General features: G+C 28.4%; 2 protein-coding genes and 1 pseudogene across 2 annotated transcripts; 1 reads left to right on the forward strand and 2 right to left on the reverse strand.

Annotated features, from left to right (window-relative positions):
• The first annotated feature begins 7,460 nt into the window (after positions 1-7,460).
• On the forward strand, positions 7,461-9,796 carry LOC122500767 (odorant receptor 4-like). The gene is made up of 6 exons (XM_043609853.1): positions 7,461-7,800; positions 8,095-8,422; positions 8,851-9,087; positions 9,231-9,347; positions 9,502-9,657; positions 9,739-9,796. The coding sequence occupies exons 1-6, from the start codon at positions 7,535-7,537 to the stop codon at positions 9,787-9,789; spliced, it is 1,155 nt and encodes a 384-aa protein (XP_043465788.1). The 5' UTR covers positions 7,461-7,534; the 3' UTR covers positions 9,790-9,796.
• A 627-nt stretch (positions 9,797-10,423) lies between these two features.
• On the reverse strand, positions 10,424-21,914 carry LOC122500768 (annotated as a pseudogene).
• A 117-nt stretch (positions 21,915-22,031) lies between these two features.
• On the reverse strand, positions 22,032-24,633 carry LOC122500819 (glucose dehydrogenase [FAD, quinone]-like). The gene is made up of 5 exons (XM_043609931.1): positions 24,589-24,633; positions 24,176-24,417; positions 23,888-24,046; positions 23,625-23,777; positions 22,032-23,508 (listed from the first exon to the last, which is right to left on the reverse strand). The coding sequence occupies exons 2-5, from the start codon at positions 24,410-24,412 to the stop codon at positions 22,261-22,263; spliced, it is 1,797 nt and encodes a 598-aa protein (XP_043465866.1). The 5' UTR covers positions 24,413-24,417; positions 24,589-24,633; the 3' UTR covers positions 22,032-22,260.
• Positions 24,634-25,090: the final 457 nt, after the last annotated feature.

Consider the following 25,090-nt stretch of genomic DNA (forward strand, 5'->3'; position numbering starts at 1 on the left):
GATATTTAATTTTGAAATTTCACACCTTTGAGAATTGGAAAATTTTCGTTTCTCACTGTCATTTTCAAAGCAAGATTCAATGATGAAATTATTAATTTAACGTGTTGGTGATAGATAAGTCATATTTTAATTGAAACATTAGCTTTCATTTAAGACATGAATGAATAAATTCTAGCGAAAAGTTTTAGAGATTTTTAATTTGGAAATTTCAAGGAAATCTTTTGAGAATTGGAAAATTTTCGTTTCTCATTGTCATTTTCAAAGCAAGATTTAATGCTGTTGTTGTTAATTTAACGTGTCACTAATAGATAAATTGTAGCCAGAAGTTTTAGAGATTTTAAATTTTGAAATTTCAAGGACATCTTTGAAGACTTTACAAAGTTTGTAAGCTTCACTGAATTTAATCATTTTTTTTTTATTTGACAATTATTGTTTTATTTATTATGTTACAATTTATTATTAATATTAAGGAGAAAAATAATTTATATTTTCATTATTCTTTGCATCAAGGTCACGTTTCTCGAGAAACCAACATTTAAAAAAAGTAAAGTAAATGAGTATATCTAGAACACGGACGATGAAGAGAGACCGACTTTTCAAAATTTCAAAAATTAACGCAAGTTATTACTTTTAAATAATAATAAAAGTTTTTTTTTCTTGTCATTTTCAAAGCAAGATTTAATGATGAAATTATTAATTTAACGTGTCACTAATAGATAAATTCTAGACATAAGTTTCAGAGATATTTAATTTTGAAATTTCACACCTTTGAGAATTGGAAAATTTTCGTTTCTCACTGTCATTTTCAAAGCAAGATTTAATGATGAAATTATTAATTTAACGTGTTGGTGATACATAAGTCATATTTTAATTGAAACATTAGCTTTCATTTAAGACATGAATGAATAAATTCTAGCCAGAAGTTTTAGAGATTTTTAATTTTGAAATTTCAATGCCATCTTTTGAGAATTGGTAAATTTTCGTTTCTCACTGTCATTTTCAAAGCAAGATTTAATGATGAAATTATTAATTTAACGTGTTGCTGATACAGGAGTCATATTTTAATTAAAACATGAGCTTTCATTTAAGACTTGAATAAATAATTTCTAGCCAGAAGTTTCAGAGATATTTAATTTTGAAATTTCAAGGCCATCTTTGAAGACTTTAAAAAGATTGTTAGCTTTACTGAATTTAATAATTTTTTTTATTTGACCATTATTGTTTTATTTATTATGTTATAATTTATTATTAATATTAACGTGGAAAATAAGTTATTTTTTAATTAATGTTTGCTTGCATCAAGGCCAAGCCATCGCAAAACGAAAAAAACACCCTCTTTCTTTTCATTTAATTAATTAATTATCGAACGACTTAAGAGTTTTATTCATAAGTATTATTTAGTTTTGTTTAATAATATAAATATTCGGTCAATTGTTGTCTGTTGGTTTTTCAGTCACGTTTCTCGAGAAACTAACTTGTAAAAAAAGTAAAGTAAATGAGTATATCTGGCACACGGACGATGAAGACAGACCAAGTTTCCCCTACCCGTCCGTAAATCGACCACTCAAGTGGGGATGACTCTCGGCGCAGGTATAAATACGCGTCTCCCAACAGCAGCGGGTCATTATTTCTCCGGCGTTCGACAAGGGTTTTACCCTCTATAGAGTCTTACTCTACTTGGTCAGCCGAATAGAAATAGCAACTTTACTACCGCAACGGTATTGCGGCTACGTATTTGACGGTCATCGTTTATACATCGAATAGACTCGAATAGGCGTTAAACTTGTGAGTTTTACTCACAAGTATTATTGAGTTTTACTCAATAATATAAGAATCGCGTATTATATTGTGAGTTTCACTCATAATCATCGCTGTAAATTTCGATTTTTGTCGTGGCTTTAATCTTTCTTTAAACTTTGTTCTTGTTACGCGCATCTATTTCAAATTTATTTCGCTTATTCGTTCATTCGTTTATTTTTTACTATCGTATATTTTTGCCTTATTACATCGAGCAAATTTTTGGTGATTTCGATTCTTTTTGTATTGCATTTCAATTAATTTGACGTTGTTTCGTGTCGCGTATCGTTATTAACATTTTCGTGTCGCGTATTGTACTTGTGAGTTTTACTTGCAAGTATTATTGAGTTTTACTCAATAATATAAATATTCGGGCGATTTTTGTCTCTAGGGTTTTACTCAAGGGCAATAGCGTATTATATTGTGAATTTCACTCATAATCATCGCGGTAAATTTAGATTTTCGTCGTGGCTTTATTACATCGAGCAAATTTTTGGTGATATCAATTCTTTTTGTATTACTCGTTTTTACTTTGTTTTACTCGTACTTATCGCGATAAATTTCGATTTTTCTCGTGCCAAAATGAAAAGAAAACGACCACCACCAACGTTTAACGATTTTCTTCCACCAATCATTGCAACTACAACAGCAGATGCTCCTGCACCATCGTCATTGTCGAAAGTACTCAACAATCGAAACGCAAAGAGACGTTGCGCTGCAAAATCGAAAGCATCAAAGGATGGAGGCGGAAAATCATGTGCACCGAATCGAAAAAGAAAAAGCGATGAACCAAACAAGGAAGAACCGAAGAAGAAGAAGAAGAAGACGACAAAGAAGGATGCGAAGGATTCCGACGACAAATCGAAGACAAAACAGACATTCGACAACGAGAGGGCAAGAAAGCACGCAAAACGAAAAGGCACTCGTAAATCTACCGTTAAATCGTTCCTCGGTACAATATCAAAATCTCGTCTCATCACGGAGAGGATTCTCGAAGATGCGAAAATTGTTTCTCGCATGAAAATTGAAGTGTCATTAATGGCATTACAATTTTTATGTCATTCGACGAATAAAAATCTTCTCGAATCTTGGAGTAAGAATGGACCAAATTACGAACAACTGTTCATTGCTCTGAAGAGAAAAATTGTTCCTGTGCAACGAGATGCAGCTTTTGTTCAATTAATAGACGAGTACAAGGAGATACGTGGTGGAAATCGAGAATTGTACGACTGCGAACATCGCACTGCGATCATTAAAGAAGCTAGTCGTCAAATGGATCGAGAATTCAAAACGAATTTCAATACCCACTTCGAGAGCCGACTCACGCGATTGTTTCAGCATCTGTTGTCGATCGATAACAATCCACCATCGACGAGCAGGGAGGATGACGACAAACCTTCTCCAAACAACGATTCTGAAAATGCGAAAAGGAACAGAAGACGTGCAAAGAGAAACGAAAGAAAACGAACCAAGCGAAAAGAACACAAGGCGCAAATTCGTGCAGAAAGAAGAGCTGCTGCCCAACAATTTCGACCTGCCATTCGTATGACGAGTGAACAAATTAAAACAGCGAAAATTGAAGAACGAATTGAGCGTCGATCTAGAGACAATTCGCATCGGGAACTCGTTTTCGTCAAATCGAAACATCGTAAGCGTAAACATCGTCGAAAGCATAAGAAGAAAGTGAACAAGAGCCTTGGCGCAAAAATGATGGGGCAAATTAAGGCACAACAACAAGCATCGTCGTCGTCGTCGTCATCATCAGGTACGAATCGTCAATCATCGACAAGAAAGAAGGCTGTGCAGCAAGTGCAACTCTTGCTTGACAAAAATCGTTGTGACATTCCTGCGTTTCAACAGTTTCTTCAGGCCGATGAAAATTTAAAATTTCAAGAAATGAAGAAACATGTTAATGACGATGAAGATGAGAAACAAAACTCGGATTGGACCAAGTTTATTCCATTTATGCTTCGGGTACAACAATTTTTTCACAACGAAAATGTTCGTAATTTCGTGGTTGTACCCCAGGCAAAATTAGGAATTGCCCACGTGTTGTACACAAACACTTGTTTGGAGGAACTTAAAAAAGGCGCAGAACACGATAAATGCAAAAATTTGATGAATGAAATCAATAGTCGTCGAGGAATTTCATCGGTACAAAGAAAAGCTCAAATTCAACGTGTAAAAACTGAACGAGATGATGAAATTCAACGTTTCTTGCAAATTGAAGACAAGGAAGCTCGATGGCGCGATATTTTCGATTTCTCGAAAGTCGAACGAGGCAAAGAGGATTCGTTTGGAGAATCCATCAGCTCCAACGGCGTCGACATTTCGATTCACTTTGACGTTCCAAAAGTGAAACAACAACCGCCTGCAAACGACGAGGAAAATTCGATGCCCGTAAACCAAAAATACAGAATGTTTTACGGATTCGATCCAGGGAAGAAAGCAACATTTGGCGGCGTTCGACGTACCGGCACTCCACAGCCATCATCGACCAACAAGCAGAAGGACCAGCATATTTACGTGAAAAGTAAAAGTTTTCGTTGGCAAATGGACGAGTATCGGCGTAAGGAGAAAATGAAACAACTTGATCTCGATCTTCAAAGTTACTTCAAGCAGTACGTACGAGATTTTCCGACGATGGAAAATTTTACGTGGACAAATCCAGCAGATTACGCGCGTATCGTTCGATACAAGTTGCACTTGATGGATCGTTTTCAAGTGGTGCACGAGAAGAAAAATGTCGTCAGATTGAAAATGGACAAGTACATGTCACATCAGCGCGAATGTGACAAATTCGTAAATTTCGTGATTGGCGATACGAAGAAGAAGCATTGCTTGGTCGCAATGGGCAATGCTTCTTTACCAAATTTCACGAAAGGATACGTCGGCAGTCCAATGGCACGATTAAAAAAATCGTTCTTCAATCGTTCGAATCAACTTGGGAAGAGACTCTTGAAGATCGTCAATGTGAAGGAGCCGTACACGACGCTTTCGTGCAGCACTTGCTGTGCGTTACAATTCAAATCAAAGTCTCCCAATCGTTTCACTCGTTGCGATGTTTGTCTACTCACGTGGGAACGTGACATCAATGCTGGGCGGAATATCCTCAACATTGGCCTTATCGACGAGGAACTCATCGCGAAGGATCCACCTTTCAACGAAGCACTCTTCAGCTATCGAAAGTAAGTTTTTATTTGATAAAAATTAATTTCATTCGAATTTTATAATAAACATTGATTTAAAATTAAATTGAAAATTCTTTTTAAAAAATTCATCAAAAAGTTATTAATTGATTTAAAAAAGAATTTTAGTTTATTGTTGAGTTTTAAAAATAATATTCTTTTCTTTTTCACAGCACTCTACGAATCGACGACGACGACGACGAGTGATTTCGTTACGATGTGTGATCGACCAAAAATCCAAAAAGAAACTTTATTCGACATTGGCAGCCCGGCAGGAAGTGGAAACTTCGTTTTGCGCCCTCTTCGGCGGCATGCCATTCGATTTCGATCGTAGTCCAGCGTAAAAAGCGTACAGGCTTATGAATGTAAGCAAAAAATTTAAGGAGTACCTCTCGATTTTGGGGGTTGACCGAGACTAGACTGTAGTCTAAAGTCAGCCCTCGTGAATGTTTTTTCGGTGTGAATGTTTTCGATGTGTGTGAATGAATCGAGAGAGCGATTTTTGATTTTTATAAATTTTTTTAGTTCAATTTTTACTTTTTAATTAAGTATGAAACTTTTTTTAAATCAAAGAAATTTGTCTTTTGTTGTTCGAGTTAAAAATTTTTCATTTTACATATTAATTATTTACGTTTGTAATATTTCGCTTTAATTTATATCGATAATTTTTTTTTCATTTGAAAATTTTTATATATGCATGTTGTAAAAAGAATTGTACATCGACAAAACTCCTTCATGTAATGGGAATATTCATCAGGAATAAAAAAAGTACCTACATACAACTTGAAAAATCGGTTTTTTCTTCTGTTAAATTTTTAAACCTCATTTTAACTCTTTATTTTTTATTACCTTCATCGACTTTATCTTCATACTCATCACTATGGTCCTCATAGTAAATTATGGAATTAATGTTTATTTCTCTAATTATAAAATTTCATCTGTAAATTAAGGTGAGTACACTTTATTAAACTATAAATTAAATTTTTCATAACTAATTATATAAAACATGAAGATGAAAATATCGATGAAGAAAGATGAAAATCGCTTTCTTCATGTTTTATAATAATTAAAGATGACCGACTGATAAAATCATTATTTTATATTATAAGAATATTCTATTTCTTCAATTACCTACCCCAGTAGCACGTAATATTACAACGATATTGGGAACATTGCCTTAACATTACCAATATTGCCTCAATGTTGTGGCATATTGCTGGAATGTTCCTAATATTACGTGCTACTTGGGTATTCGTAAATTCTTCAATTAAATATATATTACAAAATAAAAACTTCGAAAAATTTCAAAAAAAAATCCAATTGAGGCCTTGGATCCAATAACTCGCCCGACGCTTGAAGGTACGCGCTAATACCAGTCGGGTAGCAGTGAGTGGCCCAGAGGCGCTCACTGCTCACTGACTGGCAGTTGCGCGTTCCTCCGAGCGTCGGGCGAGTTATTGGATCCAAGGCCTCAATTAAACTTTTTGAAAAAAATTAATTTCACAGTTGTTTGTTAAAATTTTAATTTTTAAAGATTTTAATTTGAAACCTTTTCAGAATTCAATTATTTTTAAAAATTCTATGCTATAATACTTTTAATATTTAATATATTATCTATAAAATTTTAATTGAAATTCATTTTTAAATCAATTTTTATTAGAAAATTCAACGAGAATTCCATTATTTAAATACAAATGAAATTCAAATTAATAACTTATTGAATAATTGAATATTTTTTCAAGAATTCTCATAAAGAATTTTATCAAAATTTTTTAAAGAATTTTATTACTTTTGAAAAAATAATTAAATTTTTGCAATTGTTCGTAAGCAATTCGTAGCAATTCTCCAAATTATATCAATGGTTTTTCACTTTTACATAATGGTCTTTGAACACACAGTTTTAAAAATACACCCTGAGGGAAAATAGGAAAAATAAAGTGTGGTACTTTAGACGTAACAATAAATCAAATTAATTTTGACATAAATATATACTTACTCCCTTGTAATTAATTTTATGCAACCGATAAATTTGCTTTACAAATATATATAAACTGTTCGCTTAATTCGTTACTATCGTTTGAAATATTATGACCAAATTCTTATCACAGTACTAAAAAAAACGATATACATAATATATATAAAAGTTTTAGGATTTATAAATTATTAGGTACTTGCGAAATTAATATAATTTCGCAAATAATAAAATATGTGCATAATCCAAGTTCTTACAACTTCAAAGACGATATATATTGAGCATCAATAATAAATGATGAATATTAGCTGAAACTTTGTTAAACAATTAGTATCCTCTTCTGGGATTTCTCATCAATTTTTTAATACTTTATAGCATACGTACGCTCTCGGTCTTTGAACCTTGAATAACTTATTTCTAAATTGATATATTGTTATCATTAAACTATAGACTCAGTAATAATGACGCACGTCTCCTAGGAAATGATATTCTTAAACAAAAGAAATTATTATCCACTTCCCTCTTTCGTAAAATAATATTATTTTGTATCCTTGTAATTGAAAATAATCCAACTATCATGGGAGAAAATCGTGAAGATATGAAAATTCCCATTGTTCACTGGACTTTACAATATAGTCTTCGTATTCTTGGTTTGTGGCCAAACAAACCAATTTTAATTACTCAGTTGCTTATTTATTCTTCACTCATTGGAATTTCTCCCTTTCAACTTAAAGATATTTATGGAGATTATGAAGACAAGCAAAAAATGGTTGATGGAGTTAGAAATATGGCCGCCGTTATATTCATAATCATTAAATTTGGAATTTTACGTTTCAATCAGGGGTAAAGTATTTAAACCTTGGGTGTGAAAGATTTGCTCTATTTTATTGTTCATCATTCACTGGAAAATTCGGTCTAATTTCAGAATTGTTTAAAATCTCCCTAAATATTAAAAATTTTAAAAGTAGGGTAAATTTAACAGTAAAAACAGTTAGTATAACAGTATACCATATTTCTTCATAAGCATTAATCCTATGCAATAATAACTTAATGCAATATTTTGCCCTTTCTTCAATTTGATTTTTACCTTTTAATTGTTTTAAATATATAGTCATTTAAAAAAAATTCATATTCTAGAAATTTGCATTCCGTTCTTATGGAAATAGAACAAGATTGGAATAATTTGAAGGATCCTAAAGATCTGGAAATAATGACGAAATATTTACAGTATGCCTATAAGTTTTGTACTTGCATTTGGACTCTTTATTTAGCAGTTAGCATTGCATACTTCATGGAATGTTTTTACGGATTTTTTGCAAATGAGAAAGTGTTGCTGATACCAGTATCATATCCTTTTGATATGGAGTTTACTCCTTATTTTGTTTTAGCATTAATTTTTCAGGCTATACTTTACATACTATGGTTTTTTGCCAATGGTTTATCCGAATCGTTACTTGGTACTTTGGTAAGGTTTTACACTTCAACTTTTTAACTTAATTTCTTACACTTTTTTTTAAGTCTTCCTTAAAACTTTTTTAAAACGTTTCTTTGAAACGCTGCATTAAACCGATTTATATTAAATTGCACTTAAAGTATGCATTTTCTAAAATCCATTGTTTGTACTGTTAACTTTATTATTTACTATCATTATTATTAATTATTATTTTACATATTATTATTATTGATATTGTTATTAGTTTTAATTGTTATTGTTACCATTCTTATTAATGTCATATTATCATTATTACTAGTTATACATATTATTATTGGTTATTGAAAATATGTTACGATGACCTAACATTATCTATAAGAGTTGTTATTCAAAAAATTATTATATAAAAATAATAATTTAAAAATGACAAAAAATAATTCATAATTTATTTTATAATGCAGATATTTCATCTGGTGGGTAGAATTGATCTTTTATTGAAAGAAATTAGTGAAATATCATTTCAATCTACATCATCCGACAGTAGATATTTAATTATGTTCATAAAAGCCGTTGTACACAAGCATAGAAAACTAATCAAACTGCATGATAAAATTGAAAGCATCTATAGTTACATTTGTCTAACTCAATTTTTTGCCAGTATTATAGTATTGTGTCTTGCAGGATTTTTAATTATAACTGTAAGTACAATAAATTTGACAGTAAAAAATTAATTTATTAATTTTCATAAATCTATGACCAAAAAGACTTATTTAATGTCATTTAATAGATTAAAGTTTGACAAATCAAAAATATGTTTTAACAACAGTTCATTGCTTTCCAGTTTGAATATGAAGGGATACTTGACCTATTTGAAATGATGAAAAATGTAATTTACATATTTCTAAATCTATCTCAAGCTTTTGCTTTTTGTTTCTCTGGAGAAATTCTGCTCTCACAGGTTATTTATTACAAACAATTTCTCTCTTTCTTACATATACTTTTATTTTGCTTTTTCCAGTGATTATTTTGCCTATAAAATATTTATTGCGTTCTAAAGTGAATATATGAATTTGAAATACGACTAATGTGCATAATTTCATAATTCTTCGCAGAGCTCAAATATCCCTCAATGTGTAAGTGATTGTTCATGGTATGAAACTTCGCCATCAAATATTAAACTTCTAATACTGATAATATTAAAAACACAAAAACCGTTGGCGTTAACAGTTGGAAAATTTACTGAATTATCCATTGGAAGCTTCACAAGAGTAAGGCTTTTTTAATTATTATTATATTTATTTATATATTATATCTTGCAAGTATGAAACAAAAACAATTATTATTTTCAGATCATACAGACATCAGTTTCGTATTTGTCAGTCCTACGAACAAGATATTAAGATAAAAGACAATTAAAGATGAGAAATTAAAAAAATTATGTATATATATGTTATAAATAATATATGTAGTTACTTACACTTTAATATATGTGGCTTTTTCTAAACTCCAAAAAAGGAATATTCTTATTATACTTGAGAGAAAATAATATAAATACTGTTTTCAGAAAGGTCGATATGTTATCCAAAAGAACAATTCCTTTCCTTTAAAGTGTATTTTGAAATTTTTAAAAATCTTTATCTTGTTCTGAGTTATTGTCATTTGAAGTTTTTAAGTTTGGTAAAATTTTGTCAATATTCGTAATATTAAGGACAATTAAGGAAATGCAGGTAAATATTTGAAAAAATGTCTAACATATTGGATCCGCCATTTTGAATGTTTCAATTTTAACGTATACTGAAAGCAATAATAAAGATTCTATTAATAATTGTTTACAAAGCAGTTAGCAATACGTAAACCTTACATAAAAGTCTTTATAAGGGATTCAACCTGAAGGTATGGTACAATTAAGCATTTACAAATAAAATAGAATTAATATATTAATTACATACATTTAATTCCAAGGTATAGATTGTATAATTTTTAAACTGTTATTAAAGGAATCTTTAAATAAACTTTTATTGAAATCCCTGCATATTAATTAGTTTTTCTCTTCCAATCATTCTTAATCATATCACTAGCTTTCTCAGCAATCATAATAGTCGGTGCGTTAGTATTGCCTCCAACAATGATCGGCATTATCGAGGCATCAACAACTCTGAGTTCCTTTATTCCACGAACTCGTAATCCTGGATCAACTACAGCATCTACATCGGACTCTGGACCCATTTTACAAGTACCAACCGGATGTAAATCAGATTCTGTATATTGCCTCAACATGCACAACCAGTAATCATCACTATTGAATTGAAATTGTTTGCAAAGAGGCCATGGTTCTTCATCTAGAGTCATTCCATTCTCTTGAAAGATTTTTGTCTTTAATAAAGATTGGAAAATTCTTATTCCTTCCAATAGACGTTCTCGGTCTGGACTCTTGGTTAAAAATCCTTCACGAATTACAGGTGGTCCCATAATTGGATCTGATGGATTCAGGGTTATCGTTCCTCTACTATTAGATTTCAACAAGAAGGGAAGAACTCTTATTAATTCATATGAATTTGAAAGAGACAATTGTCGATTACTATCAATTGGCGCATAATTATATTCGATATCTGGAACTTGATCTTCAGATTCAAAACTCGTTTTGATGAAAGTAGCACTCTCTAAAGGTCCTATTCGAGCTAGATGGCCTGTTTTATTCTTTAAATAATGTTGTAAGTCTGTAATTCTTTTCTTTAAACTCTTTTTTGTTGAAGTGTTGTTTAGTTTAATGTGGAGACCAATAAACGTTACATGATCCTGAAGATTTCGACCGACTGGTGAATCTTTTATCACACTGATATTGTGTTTCTTTAGTTCATCAGCTGGTCCAATTCCAGAAAGCAAATGAAGCTTCGGCGAATTAACTGTACCCCCTGATATGATAACTTCCTTGCGTGACATTACAATTTTCTTTTCTCCATACTTGTTGATGTATTAAACACCAATCGCCTTTTTTGTTTCAGGATCTATTTTGACTTTCGTAACAAATGCTCCTGTTTCAATGTACAAATTACGCCTTTTTTGTCTAATTGGTCGAATAAAAGCACTATTTGTACTTTGACGCCTCCCATTAAGTGACGTTGTCTGTAGATTCATTACTCCAATTTGTGTATTATTAGCATTCACGTCAACGTATTTGTATCCCATTTCTTGCCAGGCTTTTGTTAATAGTTGCGCATTTATGTCAGTAAAAGGAAATTTTTCCACTGATAGATATCCTCCTTTATTGTGATACTGAGGATTTGCACTCACTATCTGAAAAATTATAATTATTTTCAAAATATGGTCTGTATATAACTATGACACTAAATTTCCCATTGTGGTTCAAAAATGCAAGCGTTATAAAATAATAAGCATAACTTACATTATCGTCTAGATTATTTTCAGACTTTTTGAAATAAGGCAAAACGTCCTTGTAACTCCAACCGTCATTACCTAGTTTAACCCAATTGTCATAGTCTGATGGGGATCCCCTGACATACAACATAGCATTAATTGAACTCGATCCTCCCATTACCTAAGAAACAAAATATTTTTGTCATCAAATTTTTTTCGATCATAAATCCTAACATAGTTAGAAATAATTAGCGATTTATTTGATTTATTTATTAGAAATAAAAGTTTATATAATTAGTCACCTTTCCACGTGTCATCGAACAACCATCGGCAGCTTGACAAGAATTTTTGTCCGCTTCTGTTTTATATTTCCAATCAATACTACTTCCCATTGTTAACAAAAATGCCGATGCTACATTACCAATTTCTAATTCTTCTTCACCTGCTTCCAAAAGGAGGAGCTAATTAAAATCACATTATGAACACTGTAAATTTTTACAAGTTATTATAGAAAGAATAGAATAATCATTTCTACTTCTTATTAAAAAGAAATTTATCTAAATTTTTTTAAAAAGATATGTATCTTCTATATTAATAAAATCAGACTTCTGTCTGTACATTGCTCCAAACTTGAAAATTTTTATATATTTTTTCGTTTTGAGACATTAGAATTCGAAAAATGTAAAAAAAAAATTCCTGTCTGTTTGTCTGTATGCAAAACTTTGTTCGCGCATCAATAATTGAAAACGGTTTAAACAATTAAAGTGAAATTTGGCAGTCTATTAGGAATTAACGTAACTTGAAATCATAGCCTTATCCGATTAAAAAATATTAACTTGAACGAAAGTTATGACATTTTTCCAAAAAATTCGAAAAATCAAAAAAATGCAAATTTTTTACTTTTTGTAAAATGAATGCAAAACTATCCTTAGCTAACTTTTTCAGATAAATACAACCCATTTCTACAATAAAATTTTTAAAAAAGACGTATTTTGAAATTTTTTTTCGTTTTTTTAGATCAACTTATTCAAAAAAAATAGTGATTTTTAATCTTTAAGCAAGCTTTTCAGGAAAAGTTATTAAAGTTTTTTATTTAATGATCAGTATGTAAAGTAAGGAATTTGCTTAATTAGACAAAAATAATAAAGCTAAATGCCATAAAAAAGAAGGAAAAATGTTGAATTTTAAGAAATTCGGTTTTTTGAATTTTTGCTAATTTTCCATAATTTTAGATTTTATACCAAAAAGTCGAGACTAATAAATAGGTAAAGTATTTTCCAAAAGCACAAAAATAATAAAGCTAAATGCCATAAAAAAGAAGAAAAAATGTTGAATTTTAAGAAATTCGGATTTTTGAATTTTTGATAATTTTTGATAATTTTAGATTTTTTACCAAAGGGTGGAGACTATTAAATAGGTAAAGTATTTTCCAAAAGCACAAAAATAATAAAGCTAAATGCCATAAAAAAGAAGAAAAAATGTTGAATTTTAAGAAATTCGGATTTTTGAATTTTTGATAATTTTCGATAATTTTAGATTTTTTACCAAAGGGTGGAGACTATTAAATAAGTAAAGTATTTTCCAAAAGCACAAAAATATTGAAGCTGAATCCTATAAAAGAGAGAAAAAAATGTTGAATTTTAAGAAATTCGGGTTTTTGAATTTTTGCTAATTTTCCATAATTTTAGATTTTTTACCAAAAAGTCGAGACTATTAAATAGGTACAGTATTTTCCAAAAGCACAAAAATTTTGAAGCTAAATGCGATAAAAAAGAAGGAAAAATGTTGAATTTTAAGAAATTCGGGTTTTTGAATTTTTGCTAATTTTCCATAATTTTAGATTTTTTACCAAAGGTTGGAGACTATTAAATAGGTAAAGTATTTTCCAAAAGCACAAAAATAATAAAGCTAAATGCCATAAAAAAGAAGAAAAAATGTTGAATTTTAAGAAATTCGGATTTTTGAATTTTTGATAATTTTCGATAATTTTAGATTTTTTACCAAAAAGTCGAGACTATTAAATAGGTAAAGTATTTTCCAAAAGCACAAAAATATTGTAGCTAAATCCTATAAAAGAGAGAAAAAAATGTTGAATTTTAAGAAATTCGGGTTTTTGAATTTTTGCTAATTTTCCATAATTTTAGATTTTTTACCAAAAAGTCGAGACTAATAAATAGGTAAAGTATTTTCTAAAAGCACAAAAATAATGAAGCTAAATCCCATAAAAGAGAGAAAAAAATGTTGAATTTTAAGAAATTCGGGTTTTTGAATTTTTGCTAATTTTCCATAATTTTAGATTTTTTACCAAAGGGTGGAGACTATTAAATAGGTAAAGTATTTTCCAAAAGCACAAAAATAATAAAACTAAATGCCATAAAAAAGAAGAAAAAATGTTGAATTTTAAGAAATTCGGATTTTTGAATTTTTGATAATTTTCGATAATTTTAGATTTTTTACCAAAGGGTGGAGACTATTAAATAAGTAAAGTATTTTCCAAAAGCACAAAAATATTGAAGCTAAATCCCATAAAAGAGAGAAAAAAATGTTGAATTTTAAGAAATTCGAGTTTTTGAATTTTTGCTAATTTTCCATAATTTTAGATTTTTTACCAAAGGGTGGAGACTATTAAATAGGTAAAGTATTTTCCAAAAGCACAAAAATAATAAAGCTAAATGCCATAAAAAAGAAGAAAAAATGTTGAATTTTAAGAAATTCGGGTTTTTGAATTTTTGCTAATTTTCCAAAATTTTAGATTTTTTACCAAAGGGTGGAGACTATTAAATAGGTAAAGTATTTTCCAAAAGCACAAAAATATTGAAGCTAAATGCCATAAAAAAGAAGGAAAAATGTTGAATTTTAAGAAATTCGGGTTTTTGAATTTTTGCTAATTTTCCATAATTTTAGATTTTTTACCAAAGGGTGGAGACTATTAAATAGGTAAAGTATTTTCCAAAAGCACAAAAATAATAAAGCTAAATGCCATAAAAAAGAAGAAAAATGTTGAATTTTAAGAAATTCGGATTTTTGAATTTTTGATAATTTTCGATATTTTAGATTTTTTACCAAAGGTTGGAGACTATTAAATAGGTAAAGTATTTTCCAAAAGCACAAAAATATGTAAGCTAAATCCTATAAAAGAGAGAAAAAAATGTTGAATTTTAAGAAATTCGGGTTTTTGAATTTTTGCTAATTTTCCATAATATTAGATTTTTTACCAAAAGTCGAGACTATTAAATAGGTAAAGTATTTTCCAAAAGCACAAAAATAATGAAGCTAAATCCCATAAAAGAGAGAAAAAAAATGTTGAATTTTAAGAAATTCGGGTTTTTGAATTTTTGCTAATTTTCCATAATTTTAGATTTTTTACCAAAGGTTGGAGACTATTAAATAGGTAAAGTATTTTCCAAAAGCACAAAAATAATAAAGCTAAATGCCATAAAAAAGAAGAAAAAATGTTGAATTTTAAGAAATTCGGGTTTTTGAATTTTTGCTAATTTTCCAAAATTTTAGATTTTTTACCAAAGGGTGGAGACTATTAAATAAGTAAAGTATTTTCCAAAAGCACAAAAATATTGAAGCTAAATGCCATAAAAAAGAAGGAAAAATGTTGAATTTTAAGAAATTCGGGTTTTTGAATTTTTGCTAATTTTCCATAATTTTAGATTTTTTACCAAAATGTCGAGACTATTAAATAGGTAAAGTATTTTCCAAAAGCACAAAATATTAAAGCTAAATGCCATAAAAAAGAAGGAAAAATGTTGAATTTTAAGAAATTCGGATTTTTGAATTTTTGATAATTTTCGATAATTTTAGATTTTTTACCAAAAAGTCGAGACTATTAAATAGGTAAAGTATTTTCCAAAAGCACAAAAATAATAAAGCTAAATCCCATAAAAGAGAGAAAAAAATGTTGAATTTTAAGAAATTCGGGTTTTTGAATTTTTGCTAATTTTCCATAATTTTAGATTTTTTACCAAAATGTCGAGACTATTAAATAGGTAAAGTATTTTCCAAAAGCACAAAATATTAAAGCTAAATGCCATAAAAAAGAAGGGAAAAATGTTGAATTTTAAGAAATTCGGATTTTTGAATTTTTGATAATTTTCGATAATTTTAGATTTTTTACCAAAAAGTCGAGACTATTAAATAGGTAAAGTATTTTCCAAAAGCACAAAAATAATGAAGCTAAATCCCATAAAAGAGAGAAAAAAATGTTGAATTTTAAGAAATTCGGGTTTTTGAATTTTTGCTAATTTTCCATAATTTTAGATTTTTTACCAAAAAGTCGAGACTAATAAATAGGTAAAGTATTTTCCAAAAGCACAAAAATAATGAGCTAAATGCCATAAAAAGAGAGAAAAAAATGTTGAATTTTAAGAAATTCGGGTTTTTGAATTTTTGCTAATTTTCCAAAATATTAAATTTTTTACCAAAAAGTCGAGACTATTAAATAGGTAAAGTATTTTCCAAAAGCACAAAAATATTGAAGCTAAATCCCATAAAAGAGAGAAAAAAATGTTGAATTTTAAGAAATTCGGGTTTTTGAATTTTTGCTAATTTTCCATAATTTTAGATTTTTTACCAAAGGGTGGAGACTATTAAATAGGTAAAGTATTTTCCAAAAGCACAAAAATAATAAAGCTAAATGCCATAAAAAAGAAGAAAAAATGTTGAATTTTAAGAAATTCGGATTTTTGAATTTTTGATAATTTTCGATAATTTTAGATTTTTTACCAAAGGGTGGAGACTATTAAATAAGTAAAGTATTTTCCAAAAGCACAAAAATATTGAAGCTAAATCCCATAAAAGAGAGAAAAAAATGTTGAATTTTAAGAAATTCGGGTTTTTGAATTTTTGCTAATTTTCCATAATTTTAGATTTTTTACCAAAAAGTCGAGACTAATAAATAGGTAAAGTATTTTCCAAAAGCACAAAAATAATGAAGCTAAATCCCATAAAAGAGAGAAAAAAAATGTTGAATTTTAAGAAATTCGGGTTTTTGAATTTTTGCTAATTTTCCATAATTTTAGATTTTTTACCAAAGGGTGGAGACTATTAAATAGGTAAAGTATTTTCCAAAAGCACAAAAATAATAAAGCTAAATGCCATAAAAAAGAAGAAAAAATGTTGAATTTTAAGAAATTCGGATTTTTGAATTTTTGATAATTTTCGATAATTTTAGATTTTTTACCAAAGGGTGGAGACTATTAAATAAGTAAAGTATTTTCCAAAAGCACAAAAATATTGAAGCTAAATCCCATAAAAGAGAGAAAAAAATGTTGAATTTTAAGAAATTCGGGTTTTTGAATTTTTGATAATTTTCGATAATTTTAGATTTTTTACCAAAAAGTCGAGACTATTAAATAGGTAAAGTATTTTCCAAAAGCACAAAAATAATGAAGCTAAATGCCATAAAAGAGAGAAAAAATGTTGAATTTTAAGAAATTCGGGTTTTTGAATTTTTGCTAATTTTCCATAATTTTAGATTTTTTACCAAAAGTCGAGACTATTAAATAGGTAAAGTATTTTCCAAAAGCACAAAAATATTAAGCTAAATGCCATAAAAAGAGAGAAAAAAATGTTGAATTTTAAGAAATTCGGGTTTTTGAATTTTTGCTAATTTCCATAATATTAGATTTTTTACCAAAAGTCGAGACTATTAAATAGGTAAAGTATTTTCCAAAAGCACAAAAATATTGAAGCTAAATCCCATAAAAGAGAGAAAAAATGTTGAATTTTAAGAAATTCGGGTTTTTGAATTTTTGCTAATTTTCCATAATTTTAGATTTTTTACCAAAAGGTGGAGACTATTAAATAGGTAAAGTATTTTCCAAAAGCACAAAAAAAATAAAGCTAAATGCCATAAAAAAGAATAAAAATGTTGAATTTTAAGAAATTCGGATTTTTGAATTTTTGATAATTTTCGATAATTTTAGATTTTTTTACCAAAGGGTGGAGACTATTAAATAAGTAAAGTATTTTCCAAAGCACAAAAATATTGAAGCTAAATCCATAAAAGAGAGAAAAAAATGTTGAATTTTAAGAAATTCGGGTTTTTGAATTTTTGCTAATTTTCCATAATTTTAGATTTTTTACCAAAGTGTGCGAGACTATTAACTAGGTAAAGTATTTTCCAAAAGCACAAAAATAATTAAAGCTAAATGCCATAAAAAGAGAAAAAAATGTTGAATTTTAAGAAATTCGGATTTTTGAATTTTGATAATTTTCGATAATTTTAGATTTTTACCAAAGGTCGAGACTATTAAATAGGTAAAGTATTTTCCAAAAGCACAAAATAGTGAAGCTTAATGCCATAAAAGAGGAGAAAAAATGTTGAATTTTAAGAAATTCGGATTTTTGAATTTTTGATAATTTTAGATTTTTACAAAAAAGTCGAGACTATTAAATAGGTAAAGTATTTTCCAAAAGCACAAAAATATTGAAGCTAAATGCCATAAAAAAAAAGAAAAATGTTGAATTTTAAGAAATTCGGATTTTTTGAATTTTTGATAATTTTCGATAATTTTAGATTTTTTACAAAAAAGTCGAGACTATTAATAGGTAAAGTATTTCCAAAAGCACAAAAATATTGAAGCTAAATGCCATAAAAAAAGGAAAAATGTTGAATTTTGAGAAATTCGGATTTTTGAATTTTTGATAATTTTTGATAATTTTAGATTTTTTACCAAAAAGTCGAGACCATTAAATAGGTAAAGTATTTTCCAAAAGCACAAAAATATTGAAGCTAAATCCCATAAAAGAGAAAAAAAATGTTGAATTTTAAGAAATTCGGGTTTTTGAATTTTTGCTAATTTTCCAAAATTTTAGATTTTTTACCAAAGGGTGGAGACTATTAAATAGGTAAAGTATTTTCCAAAAGCACAAAATATTAAAGCTAAATGCCATAAAAAAGAAGGAAAAATGTTGAATTTTAAGAAATTCGGGTTTTTGAATTTTTGCTAATTTTCCAAAATATTAGATTTTTTACCAAAAAGTCGAGACTATTAAATAGGTAAAGTATTTTCCAAAAGCACAAAAATATTGAAGCTAAATCCCATAAAAGAGAGAAAAAAATGTTGAATTTTAAGAAATTCGGGTTTTTGAATTTTTGCTAATTTTCCAAAATATTAGATTTTTTACCAAAAGTCGAGACTATTAAATAGGTAAAGTATTTTCCAAAAGCACAAAAAAATTGAAGCTAAATCCTATAAAAGAGAGAAAAAAATGTTGAATTTTAAGAAATTTGGGTTTTTGAATTTTTGCTAATTTTCCATAATTTTAGATTTTTTACCAAAGGGTGGAGACTATTAAATAGGTAAAGTATTTTCCAAAAGCACAAAAATAATAAAGCTAAATGCCATAAAAAAAGAAGAAAAAATGTTGAATTTTAAGAAATTCGGATTTTTGAATTTTTGATAATTTTCGATAATTTTAGATTTTTACCAAAAAGTCGAGACTATTAAATAGGTAAAGTATTTTCCAAAAGCACAAAATAGTGAAGCTTAATGCCATAAAAGAGGAGAAAAAATGTTGAATTTTAAGAAATTCGGATTTTTGAATTTTTGATAATTTTAGATTTTTTACAAAAAAGTCGAGACTATTAAATAGGTAAAGTATTTTCCAAAAGCACAAAAATATTGAAGCTAAATGCCATAAAAAAGAAAGAAAAATGTTGAATTTTAAGAAATTCGGATTTTTGAATTTTTGATAATTTTCGATAATTTTAGATTTTTTACAAAAAAGTCGAGACTATTAAATAGGTAAAGTATTTTCCAAAAGCACAAAAATATTGAAGCTAAATGCCATAAAAAAAGGAAAAATGTTGAATTTTGAGAAATTCGGATTTTTGAATTTTTGATAATTTTTGATAATTTTAGATTTTTTACCAAAAAGTCGAGACCATTAAATAGGTAAAGTATTTTCCAAAAGCACAAAAATATTGAAGCTAAATCTTATAAAAGAGAAAAAAAAATGTTGAATTTTAAGAAATTCGGGTTTTTGAATTTTTGCTAATTTTCCAAAATTTTAGATTTTTTACCAAAGGGTGGAGACTATTAAATAAGTAAAGTATTTTCCAAAAGCACAAAAATATTGAAGCTAAATCCCATAAAAGAGAGAAAAAAATGTTGAATTTTAAGAAATTCGGGTTTTTGAATTTTTGCTAATTTTCCATAATTTTAGATTTTTTACCAAAAAGTCGAGACTATTAAATAGATAAAGTATTTTCCAAAAGCACAAAAATATTGAAGCTAAATGCCATAAAAAAGAAGGAAAAATGTTGAATTTTAAGAAATTCGGGTTTTTGAATTTTTGCTAATTTTCCATAATTTTAGATTTTTTACCAAAGGGTGGAGACTATTAAATAGGTAAAGTATTTTCCAAAAGCACAAAAATATTGAAGCTAAATCCCATAAAAGAGAGAAAAAAATGTTGAATTTTAAGAAATTCGGGTTTTTGAATTTTTGCTAATTTTCCATAATTTTAGATTTTTTACCAAAGGGTTGAGACTATTAAATAGGTAAAGTATTTTCCAAAAGCACAAAAATATTGAAGCTAAATCCCATAAAAGAGAGAAAAAAATGTTGAATTTTAAGAAATTCGGGTTTTTGAATTTTTGCTAATTTTCCAAAATATTAGATTTTTTACCAAAAAGTCGAGACTATTAAATAGGTAAAGTATTTTCCAAAAGCACAAAAATATTGAAGCTAAATCCCATAAAAGAGAGAAAAAAATGTTGAATTTTAAGAAATTCGGGTTTTTGAATTTTTGCTAATTTTCCAAAATATTAGATTTTTTACCAAAAAGTCGAGACTATTAAATAAGTAAAGTATTTTCCAAAAGCACAAAAATATTGAATCTAAATCCCATAAAAGAGAGAAAAAAATGTTGAATTTTAAGAAATTCGGGTTTTTGCATTTTTGCTAATTTTCCATTATTTTAGATTTTTTACCAAAAAGTCGAGACTATTAAATAGGTAAAGTATTTTCCAAAAGCACAAAAATTTTAAAGCTAAATGCGATAAAATAGAAGGAAAAATGTTGAATTTTAAGAAATTCGGATTTTTGAATTTTTGATAATTTTCGATAATTTTAGATTTTTACTAAAAAGTCGAGACTATTAAATAAGAAAAGTATTTTTGAAGAGCACAAAAATAATGAAGCTAAATGGCATAAAAAAGAAGGAAAAATGTTGAATTTTAAGAAATTCGGGTTTTTGAATTTTTGCTAATTTTCCAAAATTTTAGATTTTTTACCAAAAAGTCGAGACTATTAAATAGGTAAAGTTTTTTCCAAAAGCACAAAAATAGTGAAGCTTAATGCCATAAAAGAGGAGAAAAAATGTTGAATTTTAAGAAATTCGGGTTTTTGAATTTTTGATAATTGAAGGGCTACATAAAATAAGGGGAAGAACGCGAGGCTTGGAAGGGATACTACCAGTCGGGTAGCAGTGACAAGCCTTGAGCCGCTCGCTGGTACCTGACTGATTTTATTTCTTTCAACCATGCGTTCGTCCCCTTATTTTATGTAGCCCTTCAATTTTTGATTTTTTGCTAAAGGGTGGAGACTATTGAAATAGTAATATTATACTACCGAAATAGCTAATGGTAACTAATTATTAATTTTTAGGTCAAATTAACTTCCCGACTATTTTCTGATTTTCCAGATTGGTAGAAACATTGTTAAATGTATTGGTAGAAACTAAAACCCGTCGAAGACGGGTACGACAGCTAGTAATTATATATTATAAAAAATATAAAATTACATATATTTAAAGAACTTTTATTTATATGCATACATTCCAATCTTTGATCTCCGTTAATCGGTTGGCAAGAACACACCCCGCTGATCCATCTCCCACAACAATGAAATCCAATTCTTTCGGTATTTTACGTGACGATTTTTTATTATCTTTAGAATACCCGAAAATGAGGGAGAGAATTGCTGCAAACATTACAGTTTGTGTTGGACAATTTGTACATTTTTCACCGAAATCACACAAATCTTGAAAAAGTGGTCCTGGTTTGAAAACCATATTTAAAGTAATTACTTTAAATTATTTTTCTTTATGCGAGTCTGAAACTTAAAACTATACTAATTTTCATTATTATAAATGCAATTTTGTCAATTTTTAAAAACAACGTTAATTTTCTTACAATTTTTAAGCTAGCTTTGTAGAATAGTTTATTCCTAATTATTCCAAAGAAATTAAGTGCTTTTAAATTTGCAAGCTCTATTACTTTGTATGCAATGCTGAATCGATAATAATAAGTTAAACAAGTTTTGGATTTTATCTTTTAGCATATTTTCTTTAAATGTGAATTTTGTATAAATAAGATATGAAACAAACGAGTAAGGTTTTAAATAAATAACTGTAAAGTTTTTATATTAAATCGAGTAAATATAAGTAACAAACTTTAAAAGTATAATTATTAAAATGTAATCAAATAAATCTAGTGATTCAAATTAAATTTATAAAAATCCTTCCTAAGAAGGTTTTTACTTCCAATCATTTTTAATCATATCACTAGCTTTCTCAGCAATCATAATAGTCGGTGCGTTGGTATTGCCCCGAACAATGATCGGCATTATCGAGGCCTCAACAACTCTGAGTCCCTTTATTCCACGAACTCGTAATCCTGGATCAACTACAGCATCCACATCGGACTCTGGACCCATTTTACAAGTACCAACAGGATGGAAATCAGTTTCCGTATATTGCTTCATCATACAATACCAGTAATAGTCACCATTGAATTGAAATCGTTCGCAAAGAGGCCATGGTGTATCTTCTAGAGTCATTCCATTCTCTTGAAAAACTTTGGTTTTGAATAACGATTGGAAAATTCTTATTCCTTCCCTAAGACGTTCTCGGTCTGGACTCTTGGTGAAAAATCCTTGACGAATTACAGGTGGTCCCATAATTGGATCTGATGGATTCAGGGTTATCGTTCCTCTACTCTTAGGATTTAATAGTACGGGAATTACAGTTATTAATTCATAGGAATTTGTAATAGACAATTGTCCATCACTATCAAAGGGCTCATAATTGTATTCAATATCTGGAACTTGTTTTTCAGTTTCAAAAGTCGTTTTTACGAAAGTAGCACTTTCGACAGGACCTATTTTTGCTAGTGGACCTGTTCTATTCTTTAAATATTGTTGTAAGTCTGCAATTCTTTTCTTTAAACTCTTTTTTGTAGAAGTGTTGTTAAGTTTGATGCGGAGACCATTGAACGTTACATGATCCTGAAGATTTCGACCGACTGGTGAATCTTTTATCACACTGATGTTGTGTTTCTTTAATTCGTCAGCTGGTCCAATTCCAGAAAGCATGAGCAGCTTAGGCGAATTAATTGCACCTGCTGATACGATGACTTCCTTGCGTACCATTACGGTTTTCTTTTCTCCATACTTATTAATGTATTCAACACCAATCGTTTTTTTGGTTGCAGGATCTATTTTGACTTTCGTAACGAATGCTTCTGTTTCAATGTACAAATTTCGCCTTTTATGTCTAATTGGTCGAATAAAAGCACTGTTTGTACTTTGACGCCTTCCATTAAGTGATGTTGTCTGGATATTCATTACTCCAATTTGGCTATTGTTGGCATTCACGTCAACGTATTTGTATCCCATTTCTTGCCAGGCTTTTGTTAATAGTTGCGCATTTATGTCAGTGTGAGGAAATTTTTCCACTGTTAGATATCCTCCTTTATTGTGAAACTGAGGATTTGCACTCACTATCTGAAAAATTATAATTATTTTCAAAATATGCTATGTAAAACTATGACACCAAATTTCCCATTGGGGTTCGAAAATGCAAGCGTAAAAGATTATATAAAATAATAAGCATAACTTACATTATTGTCTAGATTATTTTCAGACTTTTTGAAATAAGGCAAAACGTCCTTGTAACTCCAACCGTCATTACCAAGTTTGGCCCAATTATCATAGTCTGATGGGGATCCCCTGACATATAACATACCATTAATTGAACTCGATCCGCCCATTACCTTAAAAACATAATATTTGGTCATCAAAATTATTTTCAATTATAAATCCTAACACAGTTGGAAATAATTAGCGATTTACAAAAAAATCAATGTTTCTTTAAAATAGTCACCTTTCCACGTGGCATCAAACAACCGTTGCTTGCTTGACAAGAATTTGCATCGGCTTCTGTTTTATAATTCCAATTAATGCTACTTCCAAATGATAAGAAAAATGACGACCCTATTTTACTAAGTTCCAACTCTTCTTCACCTGCTTCCAAGAGGAGGACCTAATTAAAATTATATTATAAAGATAAATTTAAGTAAAATATTTTTATTAATTTTAAGTGCGTTATTATAAGAAAATTTTAATTTTATAACATAAAATAGAGTTATATTAAAAGAACTTTTATAATTACATTCCAATCTTCGATTTCCGTTAATCTGTTAGCAAGAACACATCCTGCGGAACCGGCTCCCACAATAATAAAATCCAGTTCGTTTGGAATTTTACGCTTTAATTTATTCTTATCTTTAGAATACCCAAAGATGAGAGAGAGAATTGTTGCAAACATTATAGTTTCTGATGGACAATTTGTACATTTTTCACCCAAATCGCACAAATCTTGAAAAAATGGTCCGAGTGTAAAAACCATTATTCCTGTATACTCGAATCGGAAAATTAAAACTTAATATTACATATATTAAATGTGGTCATTTATTTTTTCAAAATTAAGTTTTTAACATTTATAATATTAAATATAAATTATTTTTTTCGAAAACAATTTCAAATTCCTTTATATATTTTTTTTCGTACAATCTTTAAAGTTACCTTTTAGAATAATTTATTTACGTTTCAGACAAATTAACTGATTTTAATTTCACAAGCTTTTATTTTATATGCAATACCGAATTGATAAGAAGCCGAAGAAATTTGGTTTTATTACTGCAGTTATCTTTTGGGGAACAGTTTTTGTTTAAAATGGGCTTTGTTAAATATGATAAGGATAACAAAAGAGTGATCTTTTAAAAAAAATAATTAGAAAATTTCTTTATTAAAAATAAATTGAAAAATAAATTTAAAAATTGAGGGAAAATATATTTTAAAATTTTTGTCTTATTTATTATTTATTAATATCTTATTTGTAATACACCAACAAAAATTTTAATTATAATAATGTATACATGTGAGTATAATATATTACAAAATATAATTATAAAATATTAGTAAATACGAAGTTGTAAATCAAAAATGTTATGAAAATTTTAAATTTACTATTTTTCTTTTTTAGTTTTTTAAAGCTTATATGTTAATTAATTTAATTACTAATAAT

The sequence above is a fragment of the Leptopilina heterotoma genome, unplaced genomic scaffold (assembly GCF_015476425.1).
Source record: "Leptopilina heterotoma isolate Lh14 unplaced genomic scaffold, ASM1547642v1 Lhet_191, whole genome shotgun sequence".
NCBI classification, from domain to species: Eukaryota; Metazoa; Arthropoda; class Insecta; order Hymenoptera; family Figitidae; genus Leptopilina; species Leptopilina heterotoma.